Here is a 25,736-nt window from a genome sequence, read left to right on the forward strand (position 1 = left end):
TGATATACCAGTGGTAACATTTGCTCATTTTGCTTTTAATACTGTTGTGATATAGTCATATCTTCACTGCAAAGAAATTCACATCAATCTGTGCTGAAACACAATTTAGGAACCGGTATATTAAAGTAGCTATGCTATAAATATCACCATATGTCTGCATGCGTTTTTGAATGATCTCGGAATAATAGGCTGTCAGAGCATCGTTTTCTAACAGGGACTCGATCGTCTATTGACAATAATAACAGATATTCCTAAATAATTTAAATCCATTCAACAATATTTTAGCAGATAATTGAGGTGTTTCAAACCTGTTGAGCAATGAATCTGTAGAAGAAAACATATTTATTTTCAGGAGGGATGCCCAAGATATCTTCCAAGTTCAATCAGAGTGAAACGCGGTCAAATTCAAGACCAACCTCTTGATTTCAATCAATTTATTTGAAGACCCTCAGGTTGGCCTCTCGGATGTAGTTCTGGCTTGGTCCCTGAGATCTGGTGTAGGAACTCTTCATGCCTATAGCTCAGTGAGAGATATTGCAGTTCGGGAGAAAGCTCTTTGAATGTCCATATTTGTTCTGTAAATATTTCAAAATATACTTATCCCCATAATTACAGATTAATAAGAACGAATGTCGGTATCGGGTCAGAAAATATCCCAAAATATGCTTAATTATACCAACAAAAATTCTTTCTTCGTCAAAAATCACTCGATCCTATTCAATCAAGTTGTACTCTCATGCGTGAAACTTATTTACCTTGTTCTTCATATAAAATCGAATGTCCCAGTCTACTTCGAATTTATAGCTAGTGGCCATCCGGAAAGAAACGAAGTCATCTAATTAAAAAGCTTCTCACAGATCTGTACATCTCTCCCACTCAAAGAACGACCTTACGTCGAGTTTCTGAGTCGACCCAAATCTGAGGTTCTGCAATATCGCTCTTTAACTTTCTTTCTAAAAGGCATTCGTTCATACATACATATATACTAATTACCCCTACCTACCACCAGTTTTGTAAAATTAAGTTATCATTTGAGAAATTGAAGCACTCAGATTCCGAGCTGGGCTGATCTACAACTTAACATGATACAAAAATTCGTTATTGATGAGTGTACAGACCTTGGAATGATGTCCGAGCATTGAAGTATGATAATTGTCGCCAAACACCATTACTGTGGTCGCTACAGAAATCATAATATCATTAGATAATTAAATATTCAAAAGTGCTTCAATAATATATGAATGAATGAGTATCTGACACCCATCTCAGATAATGGCATGAGTAATGAATATATCTCGGGATTTGACACAAAAAGAAAACACATGAGCCACGCTCCCAATTCCCTTCAGCCAGAGATACGCATTTATCATGTTATTCTCCATTCTCCATTCAAACTTTCAGTAATGGACCTCATACAATTCGCGCATATATACCCATTGCCCTACTGTTTCTCATCCACATTCCATCTCCTGATTTGTCTAATGATGCTTAAAAATAAAAAGGTCCAATACACGAGGATTAACGTGCAGATAGACGTATGCCCCAAAGGGAAAAAGAGACTCTACATATATTCAACCCTTATGATTGGTCCAGCTTAGGTTTGTGCCTTCCATATATGGTGACGCAGGGTAAGTCGTTTCTTATGAAACTGACAGAGCTCTATACTTATGAGTTTATATTAGCCTCGATATCATCGCTGGTTCAAGCGTATGCCTTCTCAAACCTCAGTGGATTCAATGCTCAGAGGACAAGCTCTCCGCCGAGCTCATAGAACTAGCCAAAAGAAGAATTTTACTACACACAATAAGATACTTGATCCGAGATCCCTTCGAAAAGGTAATTTCACACATCGAACCCCGTGTGTGCTCATTTCTCACTCCGGATTGCTCCGGATTGCTCCTGAACTTCCGTATGCTTACAGATGACGGCAAATTTGAGGGCCCAGAAACAAAAGGAAATGCCAGCACACGCCTCATTTGCTTCAAGTCCATTGTCAGATGCTATCATTGATGTAAGTGTCTTGTAGGTATTATGTCCTGCAAGTAGACTTCAGATCAATGATCGTCCTGATGTTACTTCGTATTTCTGTCCACCATGTCTTTCGCCTAGGGATGTCGTGGATCTAATTATTGAAACACCGAATGGTACTGATTAAAGAGTGTTTCAACTGAACAAGATTGATCCGCTTTGAACCTGATACCGGCCTTATAAGAATGCTTGGAGTCATTCCCATTACGGGCTCGGTGGTCATAGCAAGCTGTATTTCCGTATCGTTAGTTGGACACGTAGGTGGAAGTAGCTGCATCCAGTTCTCTTGTTCTCCGACATCAGAACTTCAAAAGATGAATGAACTCAAAAGTGTTAGGGAGGACCACCAGATTTCACAGAGAGGTAGCATCAAGAATTAAGAAATAGCACCTTTCCAAACATTCACATCTCACATAATTTCTACATAACTAAAACCCATTTCATCTACAGCTATTGGGTTTCTTGAGACCAGAAAGAGCATCAGATTGAATTGATTGATTTTCTAGCTAAGCAGTTAAGCTGCGAGTATATATTCAAAAATGAGGGAATAAGGTTAGGTATTCAGCCTTCGGAATTAAAGTGCTTTGAAATCAAAATATTGAAAGCAAACAAACAGTATACCAAAAAGGAAAGAATGAATTAAAAGTTGAGTTTTGTTTGCTCCTTATATGCATCATGCAATATATATGCATATGCTGCCAAGATCCCAGGAGGTCAACAACAGCTGACTGCGCAGGGATAATTCTCCATACCTCGATCCATCCACCTTACTTGCCCCAACCCAGTTTCTCCTTACCCAAGGTCTGCAAAAATTGCAAAAGGAAACTGAATGGGCGTTGCCCGGGATTGAACCGGGGACCTCTTACATGAGAGAATCAATTGACGGCAACTGATAGATCCCTAAGCAAGAATTATACCACTAAACCACAACACCCGTTTAGTGTGTTGAGTCTGATGCACGTTTCATTATATATTCTCATCCACAAATGTGTCAGAAATCCATACAACTAGAGAGTTAATCAAATCTTTGAACGTGATTTGAAGGACGAAGGTGTCATTGACGTACCCAAGGCAAACTCTGTTGGTGTACTCTAGGATATCTTTGGTCCATGATGTAATCGTCTGATGCCATAAATCATCTGCAAATCTAGACTTTAGCATCTACCATAGATTGATACTTTTAACTTCCTCACATCCTGCATGAACACTCTCTTCCTATATCCAAGGGCTTCCAGGTGACATGTACATAGAAGAAGGATGCGGTAGAGATATAAGTAGGGGATAATCAACGTGAAAATTGAACTCTGCACTAGAAGGTTAGACTTGTTTCAAGCTATGACTTCAAAGTTCTCACGAAATAGTCTCCACTCCATGCAAATACTTTCATTGAAGGCCGGAATTATATACCCAAAGATTTATGGAGGCAGTATAAAACAGGCCTGATAGTTCAGTGGTAGAATTCTTGCTTTGGGTTGTCCAGTCCAAATTGTAAGAGGTCTCCGGTTCAATCCCGGATTAGGCCCTGATCAAAATTCTTCTTTTTGCATGCGAGATACGCTATGGCCGTCACTCACCCACCCCACTTGTGTACGAGCATATTTTGCGCCATAACTCTCGCCTGGAAAACTTTTCCGTCATGGAAACTTGGCAAGTGGACAAAAACTGGGAGCAAATCTTTCTACTTCGAAAGGAATCAGGATCTAGTAGATAGAAACTGTACTTTTACAATTTCTTTGGAGGCCTCAAAAAATAGCAAAACTCATACATCGAAATGACAAAATGATATTTCCGGTACGGGGAATTGAACCCCGGTCTCCCGCGACTTGATCGAAACTGTGAGGCTTCGCATGAGAGGCGGAAATGCTAGCCACTACACCATGCCGGATATGTTATTGTATTCGATAAATGAGAGGCTCTTTTGGATGTATAAGTAGCTTAAAGACGACGCTATGATCACTTCCAGAAGTTCCTGTTCAAACAGTTGTGGGTTCCATCCATCTTTTTAGAGCTGTGGGTCTCCGAACTAATGTAATAATCAATCTTTGCAAGGATGGTAAGTAAGTAAAGTAAGTATATCCGTAAATCATCCCGAGCATTTCAGATGTTAAAAGTCAAGTATAGTAAAATAAATTAGCAATGTCTTGTGCAATCACTGATTTATCAAGGCATCTTAAAAAAACTTGTATAGATTTATTTTTTAACAATCAATGGCTCGCATCTAGCTTCAAGTGATAAAGGTATCAAAAATGACGAAGTGATTATTGATCAAGGAGTAAGTAATTGACATAAAACATAAAACAAATACTCCAAAGAAAAGGAGACAAACAAGGCTTCTATTCCAAATCACAAGCTGAGTGAGATATGTATGTGTGGATGTATATATATATGTATCCTATTGAAAGTAGGCCAAAAAAAAAAAAAGCAAAAGAATTAAGTGAATGAAGGGAATTGAGCCCAACGCGGGGGTCGAACCCGCAACCTTGTGATATCAGAAGAACTCATAGATTTAGAATCGTAAGAGTCACACGCTCTACCGATTGAGCTAGCCGGGCAGGCTGTTGTAGAGCTATTTGCTCTATTTGTTGGAGGGAATCGGACTGTTTAAAGATTTATTTAATTTAAACTTTTGTTTGGTGGGGAACTAAAAAAATTTCTGACTAGCGCCGGAAACAACTTTTTCGCAAGCACCTCCGTCTTCCACTTAAACAAAACCTAACTAACCACCCAAAAGCTATCATTTTGGAGTGGAGTCCCTTGGAGATGTTTGCTATGATTTGTGGTTTGCCAGCATTGGGTAAATTTAGTTCCTTTGAGGATCTTCACTTGAAATTCTGAAGTACAAGTCCATTAACTATCCAGAATAAAAAGAAAACATCCAAACCATACGGTAAGTATTTGGGATTTTGGCAGCAGATGTATATTCAGTATGTCTTTCACTAAAGTCATCCGGCTCCACAAGCGGTTATGTGATAAGATGTTCACAGTGAAGTTACCAACGCTTCAGACACTTGATGGTGGCATGAAGGGCGAGACTTCGCCAATGTAGATATTCGAGATAGGTATTCGAGATAAAAAAATAATAACTATTTTGGCCTGCTCAATTTAAAATCTACTTTGTATTCACCCAACTATACGTTGTAACCGCGGAAAATTTAGGGCTTCTCCATGGCGAGTATAGGGTAATCTTTTAATGCGACATTCCTTCCACTTGTGTGAAGACTAGACCCCGGATTTACTTGCAAAAGATGGTGGTTATTCCAGATGTGTATCCTTATTGCTCCAATTAAGCCCCTTCCTTTTGGCGAAAAGCAACAAAACTACAAAACTGTAACAAATGTGCAAAAGGTGATTTCATGATTGGATTCGAACCAATAATACTCAGGGTAACTCCCTACGTAGGGCTCGAACCTACAGCCTCAAGATATATTCATGTGTAGATATAAATACTACTTAGAAGTCTTGCGCGCTACCATTGCGCCAGCAGGGAAATCTTATAAATTTCTTGTGGGACGAGCTCAAATATTTTATTTTATAGCCATTCTCGATCATTGTCACCCCCATGGGACATAAAAGCATTCATTCGATGGCTTCAACTCGAAGAACTCATTACTGAAATTCATAAATTTGTAGTGCTCTGATCCTTTAGTGATAGGATCGCAATGTGGTTTGGAATTGTCCTGTGTATATTTATCAAGTTATATTCTTAGGCGACAATATTCCCAAAATCTTGATATGAAGCACACATCGGAGGATATCCCTTGGATAATTCACGAGTGACCCACTATCAGTTGCAATCTTCGAAAATTGACACAAAAAATGCATCCCCTCTCACTCCCTGACCACCGACCTTGAAATAGCGGAAAAAACAACAAAAATGCAAAACATATGACCAGACTGGGGCACGATCCCAGGACCTTGTCCGTATTTTAACAACTGTTGATTGTTAAGGACACGTGATAACCAACTACACCATCCGGCCTATTTTGATGTTGACAGAAGTGTTAATCAAAAATTATAATCGAACTTGCTAAAGCGTGGGGATGGAAAGTGGAAATTTCATGGTTTATGTGGACCATCCGAGTTCCACAAGTTGCCAGTAATATACGTTTGCATGTGGCAGGACGAGAAAAAAGGACGACTATGAATTGTGAGAAACATCCAGTGTGATCTTGTGAGTATTGGAACCAACTTCCCCCTCAAAATTGATCCCTTTTTATTCAGTATGCTTCCAGTTGGTTTTGGCATTCTTGTGGATAAGATATGGACAGGGACCCACCAAAGTGCTTGATGTGGGGTTATCGCCATCATTAAGGAGCAACTGAACAGATAGATCATGATGAAGTGGTAAGCTTCGAGAAACGGCATGACACTTGTATACCTCTCTCCTCCCTCAATCAAGAAGCTTGTATCAAAGTACAATGCCGCTATTCCATGCGCTTTGAAATGAGCTCAATCCCGGAAACATCCATCCGCCTGTTGTTGACGACCGCATTGTAGTAGTACAGCTTGCTAATCGAACGAAAATTGGAAGCCATGATGAAGTACCATACAATTAAGTTATGTATCTTGTTGCGGAGGTCTATCATCCCAATCTTCCTGTAACATGAGTAGATTCGACGTGTTGGTTGTTGTCACCTAGAATATTAATACCGACAAACGATAATGCCACGTCTTAAGATCATTAATGCCCAGTGCACCTATACAAGCATGCAGGTAATGATGACAAGAATACGATAATAAGAAGTTTGGGCATAATGAATCAATAAAAGTGAGGAAGTCAATTGAAATATGATGTTTCAATGTCCAGGTGTTTATTATTATAATATATCAATGATGAAATGAGTCGAGATGTCAATGTGTCATGTTGGTCCGTGCTCAAACCTATTTGGCAGGGCAACATCTGGCCAGCGAGGTCGAGGAAAGAAGTGGGATGCTACCAAATGTAACCATCCAAAATATATACATATTTATATTTTGAAAGTGACAATCAATCTGAAAGTTCACAATAGAAGCATATAGCCAACAGAACCTTAATTATCATATATCGCTGTGCTATTCCTCCAAAATTTAGAACAGGTTTCATGATCAATAGCTGTCATTGTTCAGATTTTACGTCCCATCTCGTGAGAGTGTGAATCTAGCATCTAACTCACAATCGTTTAACCTTCAGAGCCCCAAGCAGAATATTCCAGTGCCGAGGCGCCATCATAGAAGAGTTGTGCCATGTAGGAACTTGCAACCGTATTACTGTCCAAAATGGTAGTTCCGTCAGGTGTGCTAACTGGGAGAGCAAAGAGTCCAGGTCAGTCACGCTTCGCGCATAAGAATTCCACTGACTAGGTAGTATTCTCTTTCACCATATGAATTGTGGACATTGCGTGATGGACAAGTCGATTTTGCAATCAAATTGGCATTAGTACATGTCCAACCAGAGTAGGCATTAGTGCCAACGCAAAGAAAGAAGACATCATCGGCAGATGTTGTGGTGAGCTGTAAGTACTAGTCATCTGGGCGAAAAGGTTACCACCGTTATCGATGATGAGCTAAAAGTCATTGAGTACTGCCGTAAAGAGATACAGAGAGATTTGTAATATTATTCACTCCAAAAGTTTAAACAATAATTAATGTAAACTTTTTATTGTTAGGTAATCTAATCCGGACTTTCAATAAGTCTAGTACCCCACTTCTCGGCCACCTTTTCATACCAAAAACAGCGAAAATCAATCTCTATAACTTTCTTATTTGTGAATCTAATATCTTGAAAATTTAAATATAAAAGTATTACTTATATAATAGTAAATGCTGAAAATTTCAGATTTTTTACGATTTTATTGATTGAGATATTAATGGTTTAAATTTTGATTTTCAATTTGTATAGGATTGTTATGATGGCGTAACATAGCCCGCATCATGTGACCAATTAGTTAACATGAACATGTGACTAGTGTCACCTAATCCGAAAGCCGACCGACTTCGTAGGAATCGATCGGCCCTGAGAATCGATCGGCCCTTCAAGAGTCGATCGACTTTCGGAACACGAAGGTCTATATAATCAAGATGGATTTCCTTTGTGTAGAGATTCATGCTCAAGATCAATCATTTAGTATACTCTACTATTAGTTACGAATTGTATATCATTATTGTCATTACTTAAGTCCCTGCTTAACGCCTACTTATAAATTACCTCGAGAGTCTAGAGCACTTCCACATGATCTAGACGGCAAACCTCATAACATCTAAATAGTAAACCTTGTAACAAAAAGTTATTTAAGATTTTAATAATTTTTTAAATTTATATATAAATCCGATAAAAATTAAAAACTCAATAGTTTTGTGACGGAAATCCCTGCTTTCCTCCCACCTTTATTATATAAGAAACCTCAGGTACATTAACCATGTCCACACATGATACGATTACTCGAGATTAGTATGCGATTTAGGTGACCTGAGGATCAGATCCGGACAAGTACTAGGTATCAATGGTTATCGGTAAAGTAAGATCATTGGAGGAATAAATATGACTTCTTTTTGCCTAGCTATTGCGGCTAGGCTATTCATTTGTGTATATATAGAGTAGCTATCCCCATCTACAGGTGCTCTTCACCTGTAGATTCTAAGTTAAATACAATTGCTGGTCTATAAACACCCTTTTGGTCACAAGTTTAAACTTTTAGATTTCAATGAAATCAAGTACTAAAAATCTGAAATTTTCAGAATTTATTAATAATTATATAATTGTTACGAGGTTTGCCGTCTAGATCACGTGGAAGTGCTCTAGGCTCTCGAGGTAATTTATAAGTAGGCGTCAAGCAGGAACTTAAGTAATGACAATAATGATATACAATTCGTAACTAATAGTAGAGTATACTAAATGATTGATCTTGATCTTGAACACAAAGCCTTATACAAAGGGAATCCATCTTGATTATATAAACCTTCGTATTCCAACATTGAAGCGATGGAAACTGGGGAGCGAGATTCGAATCTCGCTCCTTCGCTCCCTCGCTCCCTCACAAGACTATTCATATGATCCTATAACACGTGATAATAGTTTATAATGTTACAATGTAACAATAATCAATCTATACTTCAAATTTATCAAAAAATATTCATTAATTATAAAGTTATTAATAGTTGAAAATGACGATTTTTGGTGTAAAAAGGTGGCCGGGAAGTGGGGTACTAGACTTATCAGTAATTCCTCAATAGTTTATTTATTTAATTAAATAGAATCACAGACTAACTGTCTAAACGGTCATCCAGATGGAGTACGGGAAGATTATGGGACACATTGGCGGCAACGAGCTTTAATAGTTGTAACTGTTCCCTCTAAATGTCTAATGCCAAGCCTAAAACTCCTCGAGTTAGCAACCCAGTTGCTGATGATTCTTTCTAGAGGGCTTCTTAATCCGACACCGACATTACAATAGTCAAGGTAGGACCTTTCACTATCGACGAAACGTGGATATAGAGTGCAACTGCAGAGCATAAATGCAGGCAATGGGTAAGACTCCTGGATGACTGTCTGTACCTGTCATGGGATACTTGGGGCTTTTGAGACAAGTTTGTGCTTGACTGATGCCGTAGATTCCAGGTTTAGCACAGGTCAAAGTACCACTAATCGACATCGTGGCGGCTGAGTAAGTGACGACTACAGGAAGAATTAAGAATGATAAATAGTTAGGAATTATTAAAATCTTACTTTTGTGCTTGCTGTGATAGCTTTTGCTCCATAATATCCCGAACGACACTTAAGAAGCTTTAAGCCTGAGCAGCACAGGAGGGGCCGTGGAGACAGACAGTGTGAGAGCAAAAGCTGTTAGGTAACAGTGCTAATTCTGCACTGTGACAATATCATACTTACCGAATGTATATATCAGGACGATGTGCTCCTTTTAACCTCCATGGGAGTCCAGTAAATAAGAGAATGTGATGGCTGCTGCTGAAATCTACATAATAGACATCATAGGCTGCCCACTTGTACTTGATAACTCCACTCGCAAATGAGTTATTCCAATAAGTCACAGTGCCACTAGATCTCTAGAGTGACCTGCAGAAAAATCTAGGTCGACACCCTGTCTGCCGATGTATTCAGATTCGAAAAAGTTCATCGCAGAAGTCTCGGCACAATATTACATGTGAAGATATAAAACTTTTGAGATGATATAGAGATAGCTAATGACTGTTGCTCATGCTGTCAAAAAATTGAGGGCTCAAGCTTTAAGGTTGTGGTCCCAAGGGCCATTCGTGGCCACCCGTGGCCACTACTTAGAAGGAAGTACCTTTGGAGGAACTAGCATTGTTCAAGGGAATCTAAGTGCTCAGTACATCAATTTTCTAGAATGAAACTTCCGCGTACTTCGAACAAAGTAGGGACTGTGCGTTGGTAGAGTGATAGTTGCATGGGTGCAGTGACCCCAGAAGGGAATGAATAGGATACACAAGACGCCCCACAAAACACGGCATTGTTAGGCCTGCTCAAACCCTTAGTACATATTAAATAAAACTGAGCAGAGCTAGTCAGGAACAAAAGATGAAAAAGGTACAAACACGGAAAAAAGGGTAATAACTGATAATGATTGGCTCAGTGCGCGGCATTTACTGCAGCGGTTGCATCGATGAGACGCGGGAGAGGCCAACATGATTGGATTTCGAGCCATCAAGAAGATCTAGATTGTCCAACATGGGCAGAGAGAAAGACATGAAGTATGCATTGCTTTATCGGAAATTTTATGATTTACTTTCCCATTCATATAGCGGTCGCCGACCGCCGCAAGGTAGTTTCACAGGATTGCTCTGTGCTGATCGTCAACACTATTTGAAAGATCAAAGGTTTAAGGACCCAATAATCATTAGTTTTAGGGTTATCATCCATTTCATCTCATCATCAGATAGAAGCAAAGAACATTGACCTTTGAAGCATGAGAGCATCGAAGACATTAAGAAGATTTTTGAAGAGCAAGATCTAAGAAAAACCCCGTATCGAAAATTCAATGTCCGTGCATTAAACCCTCAGTGTAGCGAAAAAGGTGACCGGAATTATGATATCAACCTAAAATTGGAATTTCGCTCGAAAACAATTTAATTATAAATATCTAGATTATGGATTCACAGGAATTAAATTCGACATTTCTTTGATTGGCTATTTCACTTTTATATATCTATTAGAAGGTTTGGAGTGTAAAATAGGATAGTAGAATGGGCTCGCTTACGGATAGCGAGGAGTCCCATAAACGCACCAAGTAGAATTTTTTGTGTGGTAATATATTGTTGAACAAGGTAGCCTCCACAACAAATAGAGCAAACAGCCCTATAACAGCCTGCCCGGCTAGCTCAATCGGTAGAGCGTGTGACTCTTATCCATTGAAAAATGTTCTAGATCAATCACAAGGTTGCGGGTTCGACCCCCGCGTTGGGCTCAATTCCCTTCAGCAGGTTCTTTTTTGCACTGTTTTGTCAATTATGTCACCTGATCAATAATGTGTTCCCTCCTCCCCTCATAGGATGAAAATCTAGCTCAGGTTTTCAGGATAGTTTTGCTGTTTTTAGCCATATGCATCAAGAATAGTCATCTTTCTTGAACTAACATCAACAACATACATACATATATGATCAACATTGACAATCTAAATGGACCTTCTTTCTGATGGACGGACCTAGCCATGTTGTGTTTTCTACAATTTCCTTTTCTTTGCTGTAATACAAGAATAGTTGGAAACATTGTGCGCCAATCCGAGTACCGTATGTAGTATAACCTCAAGAACTATCTACTCGCGTTACATAGAATTAGATTCCGATTCTACCAAGACTTTTCAATGTATATGTGAAGCATTTCCCTTTTACCGGGCAGCCGGTTAACGAATCACTGAGCATTTGTGAAGCCAAGATCCCATTATTGGCCAATCCAATATACGCAACAATAACATTCACTATCTTGGTGATACCCTCGATCCCTTTCTTGTTTCGTTCCACAATGGAATTGAACCGCGTAAGCTAATCCAATAAGGGGAAGGACGTGTCGCTTATCTACGGCTTCTATCGTGATAAACATCTTTTCCCCCAAAATTTAACCTTCATTAAATACCAAGCGATACCGGCATTTTTGGTTTCCCCTCTACAACATCCTGAATCTCTGACATCGCGAAAGATGGACCATTACCTTTCTGACCTTACGATTACATGATAATTTCGATGATCTTCAGGTACATATGGTAATATCTGGTGCCATATGATAGTCACATAGTCACATTGTTATCTCTCTTATTTAACTCTACGTCGTCTTCCGTCTTCCGTCTCCACATCCTTTTCTTGTAAGTCATTTCTTACCAGTACTTACGAAGGAGGGCACGCCCTTCGAGATTGACATTGGTTGAACAACTGTCTCAACCCTTGTATACTACATATCAACAACGGGAAGTCGCATCAAGTATAAGCTCACCGTATTTCTCAGCCTTTTTCTGAAAGGTCCTGTCTTTATCACTTCTATCTTTCTTTCTATTTACTTCTCATCCTTCTTCTACAAGTCATCAAGGTCAGATAGGAGAAAATGGCCCCTCCAACAGCAATTGATGTCGAGGGTGTCGTCGACACCGAATCCGTAGTCATTCCCGATCCACTTACTGTCAATGGGGTTTCTGCAAGACGTGCAAAGGCTGGGAAATTTACGGCTGGCGTAGCAGCATTTACAACTAGTGATCACTTCAAAAGCCCTGTTGGTATACCCTATCCGAAGGAGCTGGTCATGTCTAATGAGTCATAGTCAACATGGAAACCAAAAGCAAAACGATTTGATCGTAAGTCGTTCTTCCACAATGGTTGTCTACTTTTACTGACTACTTGCAGACCGCATCTCTCTTGAGAGTAGATCAAGAAAGCCATCGAACTTGAAAAGTGCTGCCAGATATTTGGGCCCTGGAATGATTTCTCTTGGTGGAGGTCTACCATGCCCTGAATATTTCCCAATCGAAGAAATATCCATCAAGGTTCCTACAATACCTCACTTCTCGGAAAAACAAACAAAAGAATCTGGAACTATCATAACTGCTGGAAAGTATGATGTGTCAGAAGGCAAGGGAGCATACGATTTGTCTATCGCACTCAACTATGGACAAGGTACAGGATCTGCACAGATGCTTCGATGGGTGACAGAGCATACCGAAATTGTTTGCAATCCACCTTATGCAGATTGGGGTTGTACTCTTACTGTAGGAAGTACATCAGCTTTGGAGCAGGCATATCGCATCTTCTGTGAAAGGGGTGACTACGTGTTATCCGAAGAATATACTTTTGCTTCTGCTGTAGAGACTGCAGCCCCTCTGGGTATAAAATTCTTGGGTGTCAAAATGGATGCTGAAGGTCTTTTGCCAGAAGTCTTGGATGAGATTTTGAGCAACTGGGATGAAAAGGCAAGAGGTGCTAGAAAGCCATTCGTTCTTTACACCGTACCTTCCGGACAAAACCCTACAGGCGCAACACAAAGCACCAAAAGACGACATGCAATTTACAAGGTTGCCCAAAAGCACGATGTATACATTTTAGAAGATGAACCTTACTATTTTCTTCAAATGCAACCGTACACCGGTCCAGATGCTCCTGATGTTCCACCACCGGCTAACAATGAGGAATTTTTAAAGGCTCTCATACCAACTTATTTAAGCATCGATACTGATGGAAGAGTTATGCGAATGGATTCTTTCTCTAAAGTCATTGCACCTGGGACAAGAGTTGGGTGGATCACCGCTTCCGAACAAATTGTCGAGAGATTCATCAGGTCCAACGAGAACTCTAACCAAAACCCAAGTGGAATCTCCCAAATGGTTCTTTTCAAACTTCTAGAAGAAAACTGGGGACATGGTGGTTACCTTCAATGGCTCATCAATCTTCGATTGGAATATACTAAGCGTCGAAACGTTATTCTTGCCGCTTGTGAAAAATACTTGCCCAAGGAGATTGTAAGCTGGAATCCGCCAACTGCTGGCATGTTCGTAAGTATCTCATGGATTCAGTAGAGATATGACTTCACTAACAAAATCTAGCTGTGGCTCCAAGTAGATTGGCATAAACACCCATCTGCCAAAACCAAGTCAATTGGAGATATCGAACAAGAAATTTTCCTCGCTGGTATCGGTCAAGGTGTTCTCATTTGTCCAGGTAGTTGGTTCACAGCTGAGAAGAGTGGCTTTGTACCAGTAGATATGTTTTTCCGCGCCACATTCGCTGCTGCATCGGAAGAGAAGATGACAGAGGCGATTGAGAGATTTGGCGTGGCTGTTAGAAATAGCTTCGGCGTTGAGTAAGGGTGGCATTTTGATTGCATAGTTGCGAGGCGTTGAAACAGGATATCAGATTGGGTTAGACAACTGTTGCAAGATAAACATTATGATCTCATGCCAGATTTTTTGAACTCTTGAAAGTTCTAACGAATTGTGATGCTTTTACCGTATTTTGGCACTTAGTTGTTCCAGATGATCTGGCTATCAAGCGCAACGTAATATGCCGCGGCGGTGATGCTCAGAGGAAGTCAATCTGGAACTTCCACCTCTCCCCCCCACTATACAGTAGTCTATCTCCGCTGTCCAGTATTTATTAAATAGATAGAACTCCCAGTATTGATGGTTCATGGAGTGTGGCTTCGCATATACCATTTCTACCTTGGGACGAACCATCCTTTAAGGAGATAAGTCGTGCACGATGTATCCTCAAAATGGGTATTCAAGGTGTGTAACCGGCAAGGCACCAAATAATGGCAAGGGCCTTTCAGAAGCGATGATGATATAATTCTAGCCACTGCTGTCAGCCATTTGATTGTGCAATTTTCGTCGATATTTCTTTTTCTTTTCTTTTGTTCCGGCACATTTCTTATGCTTGATTCTGATTCTTGAATGTTGAATTTGGACCTGGTGGGAATATGAGTATCATGAAGGTTGGGGAATCTTGTTTTAATGATTTTTAGGGCTGGAGGCGGTAGAAGCGGGTATAACAGGCCTGAGTGCTAGAGGTATCATAATTCCACTTCAAACCATACCATATGATGGCAAGAAAGATGTATCTTTTCAACAAGCATGAGTGATTTCTGGCTAGTCCACCTCAGATATCTCTAAATATTACTAGCGATTCAACTGGATATCATACCAAAGTAGAAGTAGATAAATTTGGCTGTGGAGAAATCATATGCATAGATTCCGAAATGCTTTCGTACTTGCCGGATATTCCTTTGCAAAAAGTCACTGATTTTGCAATGGGATATTCCATATCGAATCATCCCCATTCGGTCTCTTTACTTTTATTCCTTTGGTGGATGATGAATTTTTACCTGAGCGATACTTAAAAATGATGAGTGAGGCGGTTTTGGGAATGGCGATTTGCAATTCGCTCAACAAATGCCAGACAACTAAAAGTCTTCCTATGATGTTTGAATGGACAAAAGATGACGGTGCAATGAATGTTAACCCTAGACATCTCATCCAGGCCGAGGAAGATATGGTTTCCTCCATTAAATCGTGTGCATGGTATAACTACAGAAAAATACTTTGATCTATTTTACCTATACCTAGCTTCAGATTTTGATGAAGAACTTAGCAATTATATGTCACAACACCCCCGCCCCCCAAAAAGGATCCTAATATTTCAATTCATTACTTCCGAATTCCACGCATTTTAAGAAACATACATACTTTTCACCTGTTCATCAATCGACTCTGGATACCATATGGTTAAACATACACAAAAGAGGATAGACTGTAGTCTCAGGGAAATCAGGCTTTGCGATCCTAACCAGAGCGCTTTAAATAACTCTACTATTCAAAGATGTCAATGTCAGCCAGCGGCCAAGTACTCCTTACTACAATGATGAGTACGGGATAGTGCATGAAGATTTTTTTCGCGAAACCTTCAAACGGAGGTCATCTGTATTTCCAGGTGCGAATATCTCATTTGAGATTACTCGACTTCTTCCTTATTCTTGAGATCGGAATTATGGTTCTTTCGACTCGGTGAGTATGAGGGGGGAGCTGCAATGTAGATTCTCGATAAGTGGATCAATAAACAAATCAAGTAAATGATGCTTCATTATAAAGGTACTCCTACACAAATATGCTAAAAGCCATGATAACCACGTGGACCTTTCCATTCGGATAATGAAAGAGTCTTTCCGCTAGAAACAGTCATTATGATCTTGGAAAGCTGGAAAACCATTCGGTGAACTGACCCCTCCATCATCCACGAATTTACACCAAAATAAACATCAAGTTCCTCAAGCTCCAGATAATAAACATAATGTGATATCTCAGCACAACTATTGAAACGAGAGATGAAGACGAATTCAGCTTCGCTTTGGATATTTGTAGCAGATGGTAGAATAATTACAGCGAGACACTTGGCAATTTTAATTTCTGTTTCGTTAATATTTGTAGAGTGAGGAAATTTCAGTTGTAAAAGTATGGAACCGAGTCTTGGTGTATATCATGAGATAGCTGAGATGAGATGAGCGCTTCCATCAACCAGTTAACATCCATGCCTCATGAACGTATCCCGAAGTAACAATAAAAGCATGTAGATGCCATACCATCGTAACCATAACCATAACCATAATAACAGCCATCAGTATCCTAACCCTCCATCTTCCAAGTTCCACTTTGCTTGTCCAAAAATCCCACGTGCACGCCCTGCCCAGGCTGCAATACAATGTCTGCTTTCAGTCTCGGGTTTCCTCCATCAACTGCATGCATAAACCCCTGTAAACCATCAAAGTTCTGTAGGATTCTAACAATCGTATACCCCATTTCCGTGAGCGCAAATTGTTGACCAATACAGATTCGAGGACCACCATTGAAAGGAATGTACTGCCAAGGTTTTGGCTGCCATGTTAACCAACGATCGGGGTTGAAAGACATGACATCTGGAGTAAGATCTTCGCGGCGTTGCATAATGAGAGTAGAGTAGCCAATTGGGGTGTCTTTGAGAATCCCCACGGGAGAAAGGCCATCGGGACCGCCACCGACAGGTAGGGTGGTATCTTTCAGGGCGAGACGGACGTTAAAGGGAACAACAGGATAAAGGCGAAGAGTCTCGTGCATGACATTCTACGGTGGTAAGTAAGAGATTTATGACAAACGAATGGAAACTTACCTGAAGATATTTCATATCTTTCAAATGTTCATAAGTTGGAGCTTCCTCGAGACCAACTTTTGAAATAATTTCCTCACGCAGTTTCTTGAAAACTTCAGGATGACGAGCTAACTCGTAGAAAGTCCACGATAGAGTGGAAGCTGTTGTGTCGCGACCGGCAAGTAAGACTGCTACAAGTTGATCTCGAAGGACATTTCTATCGCGGGTGTAGGAGGCTAACGCATGTAGAAATGTATAACCTTCCTCTGTTTTCGTTTTAGTTGCTAATTCCTCAGGAGGAAGTCGAAGGGCGTCCTCAATGAAGGGCGTAACAAATTCGTTGATAACCTTGAGACCTTTGTAGAATGACTTCCTTGGAATCAATGCATTCGTAGGCCTAGTTGGCGGATTAGCGCTCGTCTTTTAATAAAAGAGGAAGATGAGATATCATACCCAGCCCTGGCAATCATACTTTGTACTCTCTGAACTTCCGCAAAAGCATCTGCAAATTCCCCTGGTCTCTCTAAACTTTCTACACTGCGTCCCAACAAAAAATCCGTCGCAGCATCTAGAGTATATCTGAAGAACAAATCACTAACATCAATCTCCTCACCCTGAGTACCATCCCATTTTTTACCTTCCACTTTGATCTTCTGGATTAAGATTTGTATGTGTCTCTCGAAAGTGTTCAAATCACTAACGCGATCCTTTATGAACTGTGGACGTATCAACTGACGAGAATCATGCCACTGATCAAGATCAGTGGTGAAGATGCTATCACCAAGGAAGTCTTTCCAATCCTTATGAAATGGTTCTCCTTTCCCATAATCGGTGAATTGAGTCGCAAGTATAGCTTTAATATTTTCCGGCTCCGCCGTGAAAAGAGTGCGTTGTCCTCCCGGATATGCCTCGACTGTATAACGTTTATCCTTGTGGCCGTCGAAGAAGGCTAGCCATGCGTCGAGATTTCTGTCGTTTAAACTATAGTTGATTGAGCGCACGATGAGGTCAAGATCTGGATATCGTCAGCAAGCTTTTCAGCCAAAGGAAAATCATGGTCTTGATATGTACCAAATGGAACCCATGCTTTCACTCTTCTCGTATGACCCCCAAGCGATCTAATCTTCAGCTCTTTCTGAATCAACCGAGTAACCTTGATCAAGGTAAATATCACGACAAACGCGGCGATGAGAAACTTTGTTGATATGCCTTCCAACATGATTGAGTCGTTGATATTATGTTATGTGACCATAAGATTGAATTGATGAATGGAGAACAAGACGAACGTGAGTTAAAGCTCGAAAGCGCAAGTTGTTCTCACCCTCTTATACTTATCATGACTTCCTCGGACTGTGATCACGGTCATGTTAGTCTTTGTTGTACTTTATTATTGCGGAAGAATGCATGAGCGCTCGGATGAAAAGTGCTTAACCTACCCAGTTACCTAGGCGTTTGTTGTAACGTCCAATGTCCAATGTCCAGTGTCCAGTGTCCAGTGTCGCATCGCATCGCAAACAGTAACCTCCGATCAAAGGTGGGGTTAAAATTCTGGATATGATGAATATGATGAGGAGGAATTCCCTTGTTTTCCCCTCATCTTCCCTTGTGATCCTTCGCCTGTGCTCGAATTGGAAACGCTGGCGTAAGAGATTCCTTGGATAAATTCATGCATTTGTGTAATATTTTCATATGTAATCTGGTTAAGAATGACGACCGAGGATTCACATGTAAAATGGGAAAATAATAGGAATTATTGGGAAAACAAAAAGAACAAAGAGACAAGAGAGCAAATCCGGGGTAAAGTTAAAAGATGCATTCCCGAGACCCCGTCCTCGTCTACTAGTCCCCTACATGGTATCACGTTATCGTGCAAACCAGTGGGAGCCAATGGAAAGATAGCGGGGCTGAAAGTACCAACCTAGTATTTTATTTAGTCTGATGATGCTATGTCCAAAGCTGCATCGCAAATTAAAACTATTATTCAACCTTCTATTTATCAATTCATATAAACAAACAATAATCAATAAATAATAACATTTTTGATAATGATCTACACATTTACATTCTTAGACCCTCATTCGCTATATAAGACAGCTTAATCCAAGTCCATCGAAACCTTTGAAGCGGTATAGAAATACCTACAGTCTAATCTGTATACACATCTACCTGCTTAGAGATCTTGATTTTAATTCGGTCCTGGTGTACAACTTGTAAAGGTACTATCTACTACTGATTATCGTTCCGACGTTTCACCCACTAATCCATGCACACACACGATAAATCTTCAATAAAATACGATGAATCATTGCTGTGTGACCTCCATCACAATCTATGTATGTACCTACAAAGGAGATTTCAAGTAGATATCAACCTACACATTAATATCCAATGCCTAAACTCCATGCTAATGCAACGGTACCTCGCCCATCTCTACAGCCTCAAATCAATTATCCCATCTTGCCCATATTAAATTACAATGAACACTCGGTTGAGTCCGATTGCGTGCAGAAAATCATTTGTACAGGTCCCGATCGGATTCCCATGGTTCTCAAGTGCTCATTGAATTCTGGCAATCTACTGCCTGCGTCGATTTGACTTCTATTCTGTCCAGTTACTGGATCCTTGGCTCCTGACCACAAGACTTCCGCGGCCGCAGCTCCTCGTGGCCATACCATATCGTCAATGTTGATGGCGTCGGTTTGCTCGGACCAGATGTGGAATTCTCCGCCAACAACCAAGTGAGTTGAGTTTTCCGGGACTCCGGCGAGAGGATCATAAGAGTAGACTAGACGCCAATTCTTGGTAGGAGAACAGTAATCGAGGTAGGGGTAGTAAGCTTGGGAGGATGCTCCTGGTTGGAAGTTGAGCCATTGTCCTTTGCCGCAATCGAGATACTGAGTTTGTTAGCAGGTGAGCTGAAAGATGCGTCAGAAATTGTACATACCCAAAAGTTATAGTTGCCAGCAATAGCTTTATGTCCAGCACCGACGATCTGAGCGACTGAGGCATCACTGAGCCATGATTGAATGAGAACATCTGGTCCCAAGGTGAGGTTCCATGTTGTGAGCATTTCTTCCCAAACCATTGGTGTAAGTCCAGCAGCTCTGACTTGTTGGTGGTTTCTGTCCACGAATGCCTGGATTAATGGTCGAAGAACCTCTGTATCATTTGACTGAACCGTAGGATCCAGCAAATAAGTATTAACATTGACTTCGTCTCCACCAGTGTGGAAGTACGATGAATATGGGGAGACTCGAGGAAGAAGATCATTTAACAGTGTCTCCAGGAATGCTGGTACGGCGGAGTCATTAAGTCTCAACGATCCACAAGGAGGTTCAGCACAGTAGGTATCCCAGGGTTCGGCGTTGAAAGCGGCCAAGAGCTCAGGATGAGAAAATCCAATTGAGCTTGTATGACCAGGCATGTCAATTTCTAAAATGACCTCGAGGCCAAGATTAGTTCCATATTCTTGGATCTCCTTTAAGTCTTGGGGGGTATATGACAATCCGGTTTGGTAAGCACCCAACTTGGACAACTCAGGAAGTGCTGGAATATCCAAAGGCCATGACTGAGCATCAGTGATGTGAAGATGAATAACATTGCATTTGCTGTAATGCAAGGCCAACATCGTTCTCTTGATATCTTCCACGGGATACCAATTTCTAGATATATCCATGTTCATCCCACGATGGGCAAACTTTGGTGCATCATAAATTGTCACAGGAGCTAGTTTCGTGTAGACGCCGGCCTTAGCAACGGAATGTGTGTAGAAAAGTTGTGTGAACGTTGTCAGTGCATGAAGTATGCCGATAGACGAGGGGGCGCTGATGGTGGCCTTTCCGTCAGTAGTGATGGTGAGGTTATAAGATTCGTCTACTTGGCCATCCGTAGGTTTAAAGGTGGAGGAATTATCGTGTCCGGTCTGGGCGATGTAGAGTTCGGTAATGTAGGTCTTGTTTGAAGTGGCCGAGGGCTCAACTTGGGACAAGGTATTTCGTGCATAGAATTTCCATGGTGTCAAACCCTGGTAGAAGATCTTGGTCATGGCACGAGTTACAGCACTGGAAACAATAGTTTTGCTATTTGTAACATTCCCAGCCCCATCAACAGAATATCCTGTAGACTGTACCGCCAAAACTTTCTCAGCATTCATATCAAACTAAAATTTGGGGGGAATAATCGTACAAGGCCGCCATCATATGTAACCTTAACATTCCGATCCAACCACAAAACACCAGTACCATTCGTGTACGAGACGGGTTGAGGCCAAATAGCCAGGGCAGAGGAAACCAAAGCAGATATTAGAAATGTCGAAGACAGCATATTGAGAAGTGCCAGTCTAGGATTGTAGATGTAGATTTAGATGTAACGAGAACAGAGACAATGAAAAAAACAGATGGGGAGAATAGTTTATATAGCTTCGTGAAAAAGAGCGTGCAAAGTGCTTCAACCAATCACTTAATTGGTGTACAGCAGTGTGGCTCAGAATAAACGAATATTCTGCAGTATTAGTTATGGTAGACTCACCAGGATTCCGGCGTGCCGCAGGAATATGAACCCAGGGATGGCACTGCGCAAAGCTCAGAATAGAGTTCAGCGCAATCAAATTGATTTTTCCCAAGACTTAGTTATGACGATAAATAAATTATGCAGGTAGCCCAATCCAATGTCCCAACTGGTCGTCCTGTTGTAGTAATAATTGACACTAGGTGCGGAGAACTCGACGCGAGACTACCAATCCAGCTGCCGTAACGTTACCATTAACAGCTTGAGAAGCCGGGGAGGAAAAGTACGACGTGATGGAGTAGTTCTCCCGTATGCAGCAGTACGCAGATAGTAGTGGGTGGCAGTATGAGAGTAGTAGAGACATGCCCCCATTAGTTTGTTATCTGATAATGTCGCTTTCAGTCGGATTGATGCATCTGCGCGAGACAACGTACGCAGTATAAGGATAGATATGAGTGGATATGAGTGGATATGGATGGATATGGATGGATTTGAATGGATTCTGGTTGTGGATTAGGGTATGGATAAGGGTCAAGGGTTGAGATTTGGGGTCGAAATTGTGATGTGCATTTGAGCGAAAGGGAAGTCCAGTTTGCTTACCTCAGAATCCGAATTACACACATTAGATATGCAGTACTCAGCAGATTATTGGTAGGTCAAGACCGTCAAGGTCTAGTATCTACTAGGTGCTCTGTACTCTCTGTATAGAGGAACTAGAAATTTACAACATAATCACAACCGTTTGAATTACTAAAAGTGGATTCGAGATCAATCCTGATTTTCTAGGATTGGTCGTAATCTCTCTGATGCGGCGCCATTGGAGCTTTATGGAACCGATGGTTAAAAATGGTATCTAAGCATGAAAAAGGGATGGATTGATCATGAATTACGAAATAACATGTCAGCATTTGGAAAGCAGTGAGATTTGTTGGAGCTGATGCAACATGTATGAAATTCAGTGCTGTTTATATTCCCCACAAAACAGTAAGACAATATAAATGTGTCTTAAGTTTTGATATATTAATTGAAATATCGAAAGAATAATATCTATCTGTGTAAACTCATATAAGAGCTCGCGCTAAACCATTTTAAGAAGTCGACACTGGACAGATGAGGGCTCGGAATCTTCTAATACTTTTTCAATCTCTTTTCTTATTAATTTTTACAAATTTGTTATAAATCGAATCACATTTACTTTTCACAATTGTATAAAAATCTAATACTTTATAATATCGTTTGTATATATAGAAATAAGGATTACTATTCAAGAGATATTGCTACTTCTCATTTACGAACTTTTTGACATTCAACGATCTTATAATAAATACATCCTCGGTAGTTTCGTGATTACTTTGCTCTAAAAGGGGCTCAGTGTGACTTCTGATATGTGAGTTTCACTTTATACGGTATTCGATGGTGGCTTTGGCTGGTGAGTGCAAAGTTAAGTCAAGTTTCCATCGATGGTTAGAATGCAAGTCGCCTCCCCCGCTTTCAGGAGCTTCGCCAAGGTGCAAATCTATGAGACCAGATGACTGACCAATATGTAAAGGAGTTTTAAATCCCCTTTTGACTCATAGAGAACAATATATAAAGTAAATGTGAAATAGGTTGGTGGCATTTTTGTTGGCATTTTTGTTACTATGCTGTACTCGAGTATATGACAAGGACTGACAATCCTAGCTATGAATGAATCCTTCGCTGAAGTGAGGGCACGTTATCACGTGATTGTGATCCACCGGTACAGCACGTGAATGCTTAGCACATCACAATTTATAACTAACTTCATGCGGCTCAGAAAATGTGTCATCCTTAGGCAAATATTGTGTTCGCCAGGGCTCTTTAAGCTTCTTGGTCTTTCGAGATCTTTATTCTATCAAACTCATACCATCTTTTTTTCACGGTTACAACAATACCAAAGGAATATAAACAGTCGCACAGACATCATAAGCAGCGTCTCAATCAATCACTTATTGCGACCCATCAAGATTACCGTAGCTCACTGTCGTTCTCATTCCAGTCGTGAGCTTCAGCAGCTCAAGTATTTGCAGGCCTGACCTTTGATAAACAAAGAAATCAACACAATCCAATATGTCGGTCGAAGTTGTCTTAGATTCGCCTCTGGCACATGCACTCAATGCTTCCATCCAGCCAAAACTTGTAGAAGTAGGATGGAGTACTGGTGGAGCTGATGACTCTGCGCTTTCCGAATATATTATCCTCATGTTGGTGAACGGGAAAACTCAAGAGCAAATCGCTGCGGAATTATCGGGCGATCTTTTGAATCTTGGGGATGATGACCCTGGTGCGAGAGATTTTTCTCAATGGCTGTTTGACCAGGTTGGATCATTAAATTCACAAAATGGCGGTGGAGGATTTCCTGATACTGGGGCAGAGACTGGGCAAGCTCAGTTTGGAGACTCAAATGTGTCTCAGGATGCGGATATGAATGATGCTTCAGAGGCGGGCGATGTAAACGTGTATGTAATCACTCTTTTGATCAGTTTAAAATTCAGAAATATACTCTCGAGACCAAAAACTAACTTGCTACAGACCAACTGGCCCTAAGTCAATGCGAAATGGAAGTGGTGGTATCACTCGTCCACGGGATAAACGCATGCTGAATCATTTGACGAAGGCGATGGATCGCACGCATGATGCCGCGCTCCACCGAGTACGACCTCAGTCGGGAAATGAACGAATAAACACACATGCGCGAGTACCCCCGACAGGGCCAAGAGGACCCGTAAATATTCGAGGCGCTGCCCGTATGCAAAACGGGCGTGGGCATGGCGGCATGGGAGGTATGCCCGTGCAACATGGTGCGGCGCAAAATGTTATGAGCATGTCTCCACACCAACAACTCGAACTTTATGCTATGCTTGAGCAGCAATCAAGAATGATGGCGCAAATGTTCACTCCACAACAACAGCAGATGATGTCACGAGGAGGTAATGGTATGGGCTCAGGATTTCCCGGACAAGGCAGGCCTCTACATGAACGAATGCAACATCCTAACCGATCCCAAAACAATGGATTCCAGAAACGTCACGACCAACAACCACAATCTCAAAATGACAGCTCGATGGATGTCGAGATGTCTTCTATTGATAAGGTCGATAGTCTTCCTGCAGATACTATATGCAGGTACAACTTGTCTTGCACAAACAAAGATTGCAAGTTTGCACATCAGTCTCCGGCAGCTCCTCCAGGAACGGCTATTGATGTTGCGGATGTTTGTAGTTTCGGTGCCGCTTGCAAGAATCGAAAATGCGTTGGGCGACATCCATCCCCGGCCCAAAAGACTGCGCACCAAACCACCCAAGACTGCATATACTTTCCAAATTGTAAAAATGCCAACTGCCCCTTCCGGCATCCAACAATGCCGTTATGTCGAAACGGTGCAGATTGCACAACACCGGACTGTAAATTTACACACGTCAAGACTATGTGCAAGTTTAACCCTTGCTTAAATCCGACATGTCCATTCAAGCATGAGCCAGGTCAGAAGAGAGGAAAGTTTGATGACAAGGTATGGGTGGCGGATGGCACGAAAGAGCACGTTAGTGAGCGGAAGTTTGTGGATGAGGACGGGAATGAGGAATTGATTGTACCCGGAGGAGCAGCATCGACAGACACAGGAGCTGAAAAAAATGGTGATGCAGAGGTTGTGGAGTAGAGGGGGTAAAAGATTTTTTATGGATTTCAGGCGGAGGAAATTGATTTCAAGAAAAAAATTGTACAACACGGGTGTATATGGAGTGGGAGGGAGACTATAGTCTGGCGTTTTATGGATAAGAGGATCGTGACTGGATTCTCGGATATATCATGATTGGGGGCCATCATAATGAATAGCTGGTCACAGCCAAAGCAATTTTTAGGTAGAATGGATTGTTGTATCTCTCGGCACCCCCAGAGCTGAAAAGGCTTTTGGGGCTTAAGCCAAACCCGAAAGTTCCCTTGCGTCTACACTAACTTGTGATGGTGAATTTGTGATGTGTCTTTCCAATCAATTTGAGTCTCTTTCAAAAGCCTACCGGTACTTTGTAACTGGTGTTGATCATGCTCCCCATAGCATAAATGGAAAACCAAATTTTCTC

The 25,736-nt window shown here is 41.0% G+C and overlaps 10 protein-coding genes and 7 non-coding genes across 17 annotated transcripts; 7 read left to right on the forward strand and 10 right to left on the reverse strand.

The window, feature by feature from the left end:
• Nucleotides 1–876: 876 nt before the first annotated feature.
• SS1G_10029 (predicted protein) lies at nt 877–1,169 on the reverse strand (the record flags this gene model as incomplete). The annotated part of the gene is made up of 2 exons (XM_001589342.1): nt 877–999; nt 1,119–1,169. 2 exons carry the CDS (start codon nt 1,167–1,169, stop codon nt 877–879), a joined length of 174 nt encoding a protein of 57 aa, XP_001589392.1.
• Nucleotides 1,170–2,859: 1,690 nt separating this feature from the next.
• On the reverse strand, nt 2,860–2,962 carry SS1G_14647. Its single transcript has one exon. It is a non-coding gene; the product is annotated as a tRNA-Pro (tRNA).
• A 502-nt stretch (nt 2,963–3,464) lies between these two features.
• Nucleotides 3,465–3,551, forward strand: SS1G_14578. The gene has a single exon. It is a non-coding gene; the product is annotated as a tRNA-Pro (tRNA).
• Nucleotides 3,552–3,587: 36 nt separating this feature from the next.
• Nucleotides 3,588–4,863, forward strand: SS1G_10031 (predicted protein; the record flags this gene model as incomplete). Its single annotated transcript, XM_001589343.1, has 4 exons — nt 3,588–3,731; nt 4,217–4,300; nt 4,346–4,391; nt 4,760–4,863. 4 exons carry the CDS (start codon nt 3,588–3,590, stop codon nt 4,861–4,863), a joined length of 378 nt encoding a protein of 125 aa, XP_001589393.1.
• SS1G_14663 lies at nt 3,815–3,913 on the reverse strand. The gene has a single exon. It is a non-coding gene; the product is annotated as a tRNA-Glu (tRNA).
• On the reverse strand, nt 4,480–4,580 carry SS1G_14656. The gene has a single exon. It is a non-coding gene; the product is annotated as a tRNA-Lys (tRNA).
• A 552-nt stretch (nt 4,864–5,415) lies between the features above and the next one.
• On the reverse strand, nt 5,416–5,515 carry SS1G_14549. The gene has a single exon. It is a non-coding gene; the product is annotated as a tRNA-Arg (tRNA).
• Nucleotides 5,516–5,914: 399 nt separating this feature from the next.
• Nucleotides 5,915–6,007, reverse strand: SS1G_14525. Its single transcript has one exon. It is a non-coding gene; the product is annotated as a tRNA-Val (tRNA).
• Nucleotides 6,008–9,357: 3,350 nt separating this feature from the next.
• SS1G_10032 (predicted protein) lies at nt 9,358–9,656 on the reverse strand (the record flags this gene model as incomplete). The annotated part of the gene is made up of 2 exons (XM_001589344.1): nt 9,358–9,377; nt 9,560–9,656. 2 exons carry the CDS (start codon nt 9,654–9,656, stop codon nt 9,358–9,360), a joined length of 117 nt encoding a protein of 38 aa, XP_001589394.1.
• Nucleotides 9,657–10,206: 550 nt separating this feature from the next.
• Nucleotides 10,207–10,733, forward strand: SS1G_10033 (predicted protein; the record flags this gene model as incomplete). Its single annotated transcript, XM_001589345.1, has 3 exons — nt 10,207–10,253; nt 10,370–10,406; nt 10,617–10,733. 3 exons carry the CDS (start codon nt 10,207–10,209, stop codon nt 10,731–10,733), a joined length of 201 nt encoding a protein of 66 aa, XP_001589395.1.
• A 617-nt stretch (nt 10,734–11,350) lies between these two features.
• SS1G_14631 lies at nt 11,351–11,447 on the forward strand. Its single transcript has one exon. It is a non-coding gene; the product is annotated as a tRNA-Lys (tRNA).
• A 1,127-nt stretch (nt 11,448–12,574) lies between these two features.
• SS1G_10035 (hypothetical protein) lies at nt 12,575–14,324 on the forward strand (the record flags this gene model as incomplete). Its single annotated transcript, XM_001589346.1, has 4 exons — nt 12,575–12,739; nt 12,788–12,821; nt 12,871–14,012; nt 14,064–14,324. The coding sequence occupies 4 exons, from the start codon at nt 12,575–12,577 to the stop codon at nt 14,322–14,324; spliced, it is 1,602 nt and encodes a 533-aa protein (XP_001589396.1).
• Nucleotides 14,325–14,731: 407 nt separating this feature from the next.
• On the forward strand, nt 14,732–15,093 carry SS1G_10036 (hypothetical protein; the record flags this gene model as incomplete). The annotated part of the gene is made up of 2 exons (XM_001589347.1): nt 14,732–14,744; nt 14,981–15,093. The coding sequence occupies 2 exons, from the start codon at nt 14,732–14,734 to the stop codon at nt 15,091–15,093; spliced, it is 126 nt and encodes a 41-aa protein (XP_001589397.1).
• A 1,541-nt stretch (nt 15,094–16,634) lies between these two features.
• On the reverse strand, nt 16,635–18,352 carry SS1G_10037 (hypothetical protein; the record flags this gene model as incomplete). Its single annotated transcript, XM_001589348.1, has 4 exons — nt 16,635–17,108; nt 17,155–17,530; nt 17,587–18,148; nt 18,205–18,352. The coding sequence occupies 4 exons, from the start codon at nt 18,350–18,352 to the stop codon at nt 16,635–16,637; spliced, it is 1,560 nt and encodes a 519-aa protein (XP_001589398.1).
• A 1,252-nt stretch (nt 18,353–19,604) lies between these two features.
• On the reverse strand, nt 19,605–21,456 carry SS1G_10038 (hypothetical protein; the record flags this gene model as incomplete). The annotated part of the gene is made up of 3 exons (XM_001589349.1): nt 19,605–20,027; nt 20,078–21,256; nt 21,319–21,456. The coding sequence occupies 3 exons, from the start codon at nt 21,454–21,456 to the stop codon at nt 19,605–19,607; spliced, it is 1,740 nt and encodes a 579-aa protein (XP_001589399.1).
• Nucleotides 21,457–21,838: 382 nt separating this feature from the next.
• On the reverse strand, nt 21,839–22,003 carry SS1G_10039 (predicted protein; the record flags this gene model as incomplete). The annotated part of the gene is made up of 1 exon (XM_001589350.1): nt 21,839–22,003. The coding sequence occupies one exon, from the start codon at nt 22,001–22,003 to the stop codon at nt 21,839–21,841; it is 165 nt and encodes a 54-aa protein (XP_001589400.1).
• Nucleotides 22,004–23,727: 1,724 nt separating this feature from the next.
• SS1G_10040 (hypothetical protein) lies at nt 23,728–25,315 on the forward strand (the record flags this gene model as incomplete). Its single annotated transcript, XM_001589351.1, has 2 exons — nt 23,728–24,116; nt 24,190–25,315. The coding sequence occupies 2 exons, from the start codon at nt 23,728–23,730 to the stop codon at nt 25,313–25,315; spliced, it is 1,515 nt and encodes a 504-aa protein (XP_001589401.1).
• Between the last annotated feature and the right edge of the window lie 421 nt (nt 25,316–25,736).

Source organism: Sclerotinia sclerotiorum, genomic scaffold (genome assembly GCF_000146945.2).
Source record: "Sclerotinia sclerotiorum 1980 UF-70 scaffold_14 genomic scaffold, whole genome shotgun sequence".
Taxonomy (NCBI): Eukaryota; Fungi; Ascomycota; class Leotiomycetes; order Helotiales; family Sclerotiniaceae; genus Sclerotinia; species Sclerotinia sclerotiorum.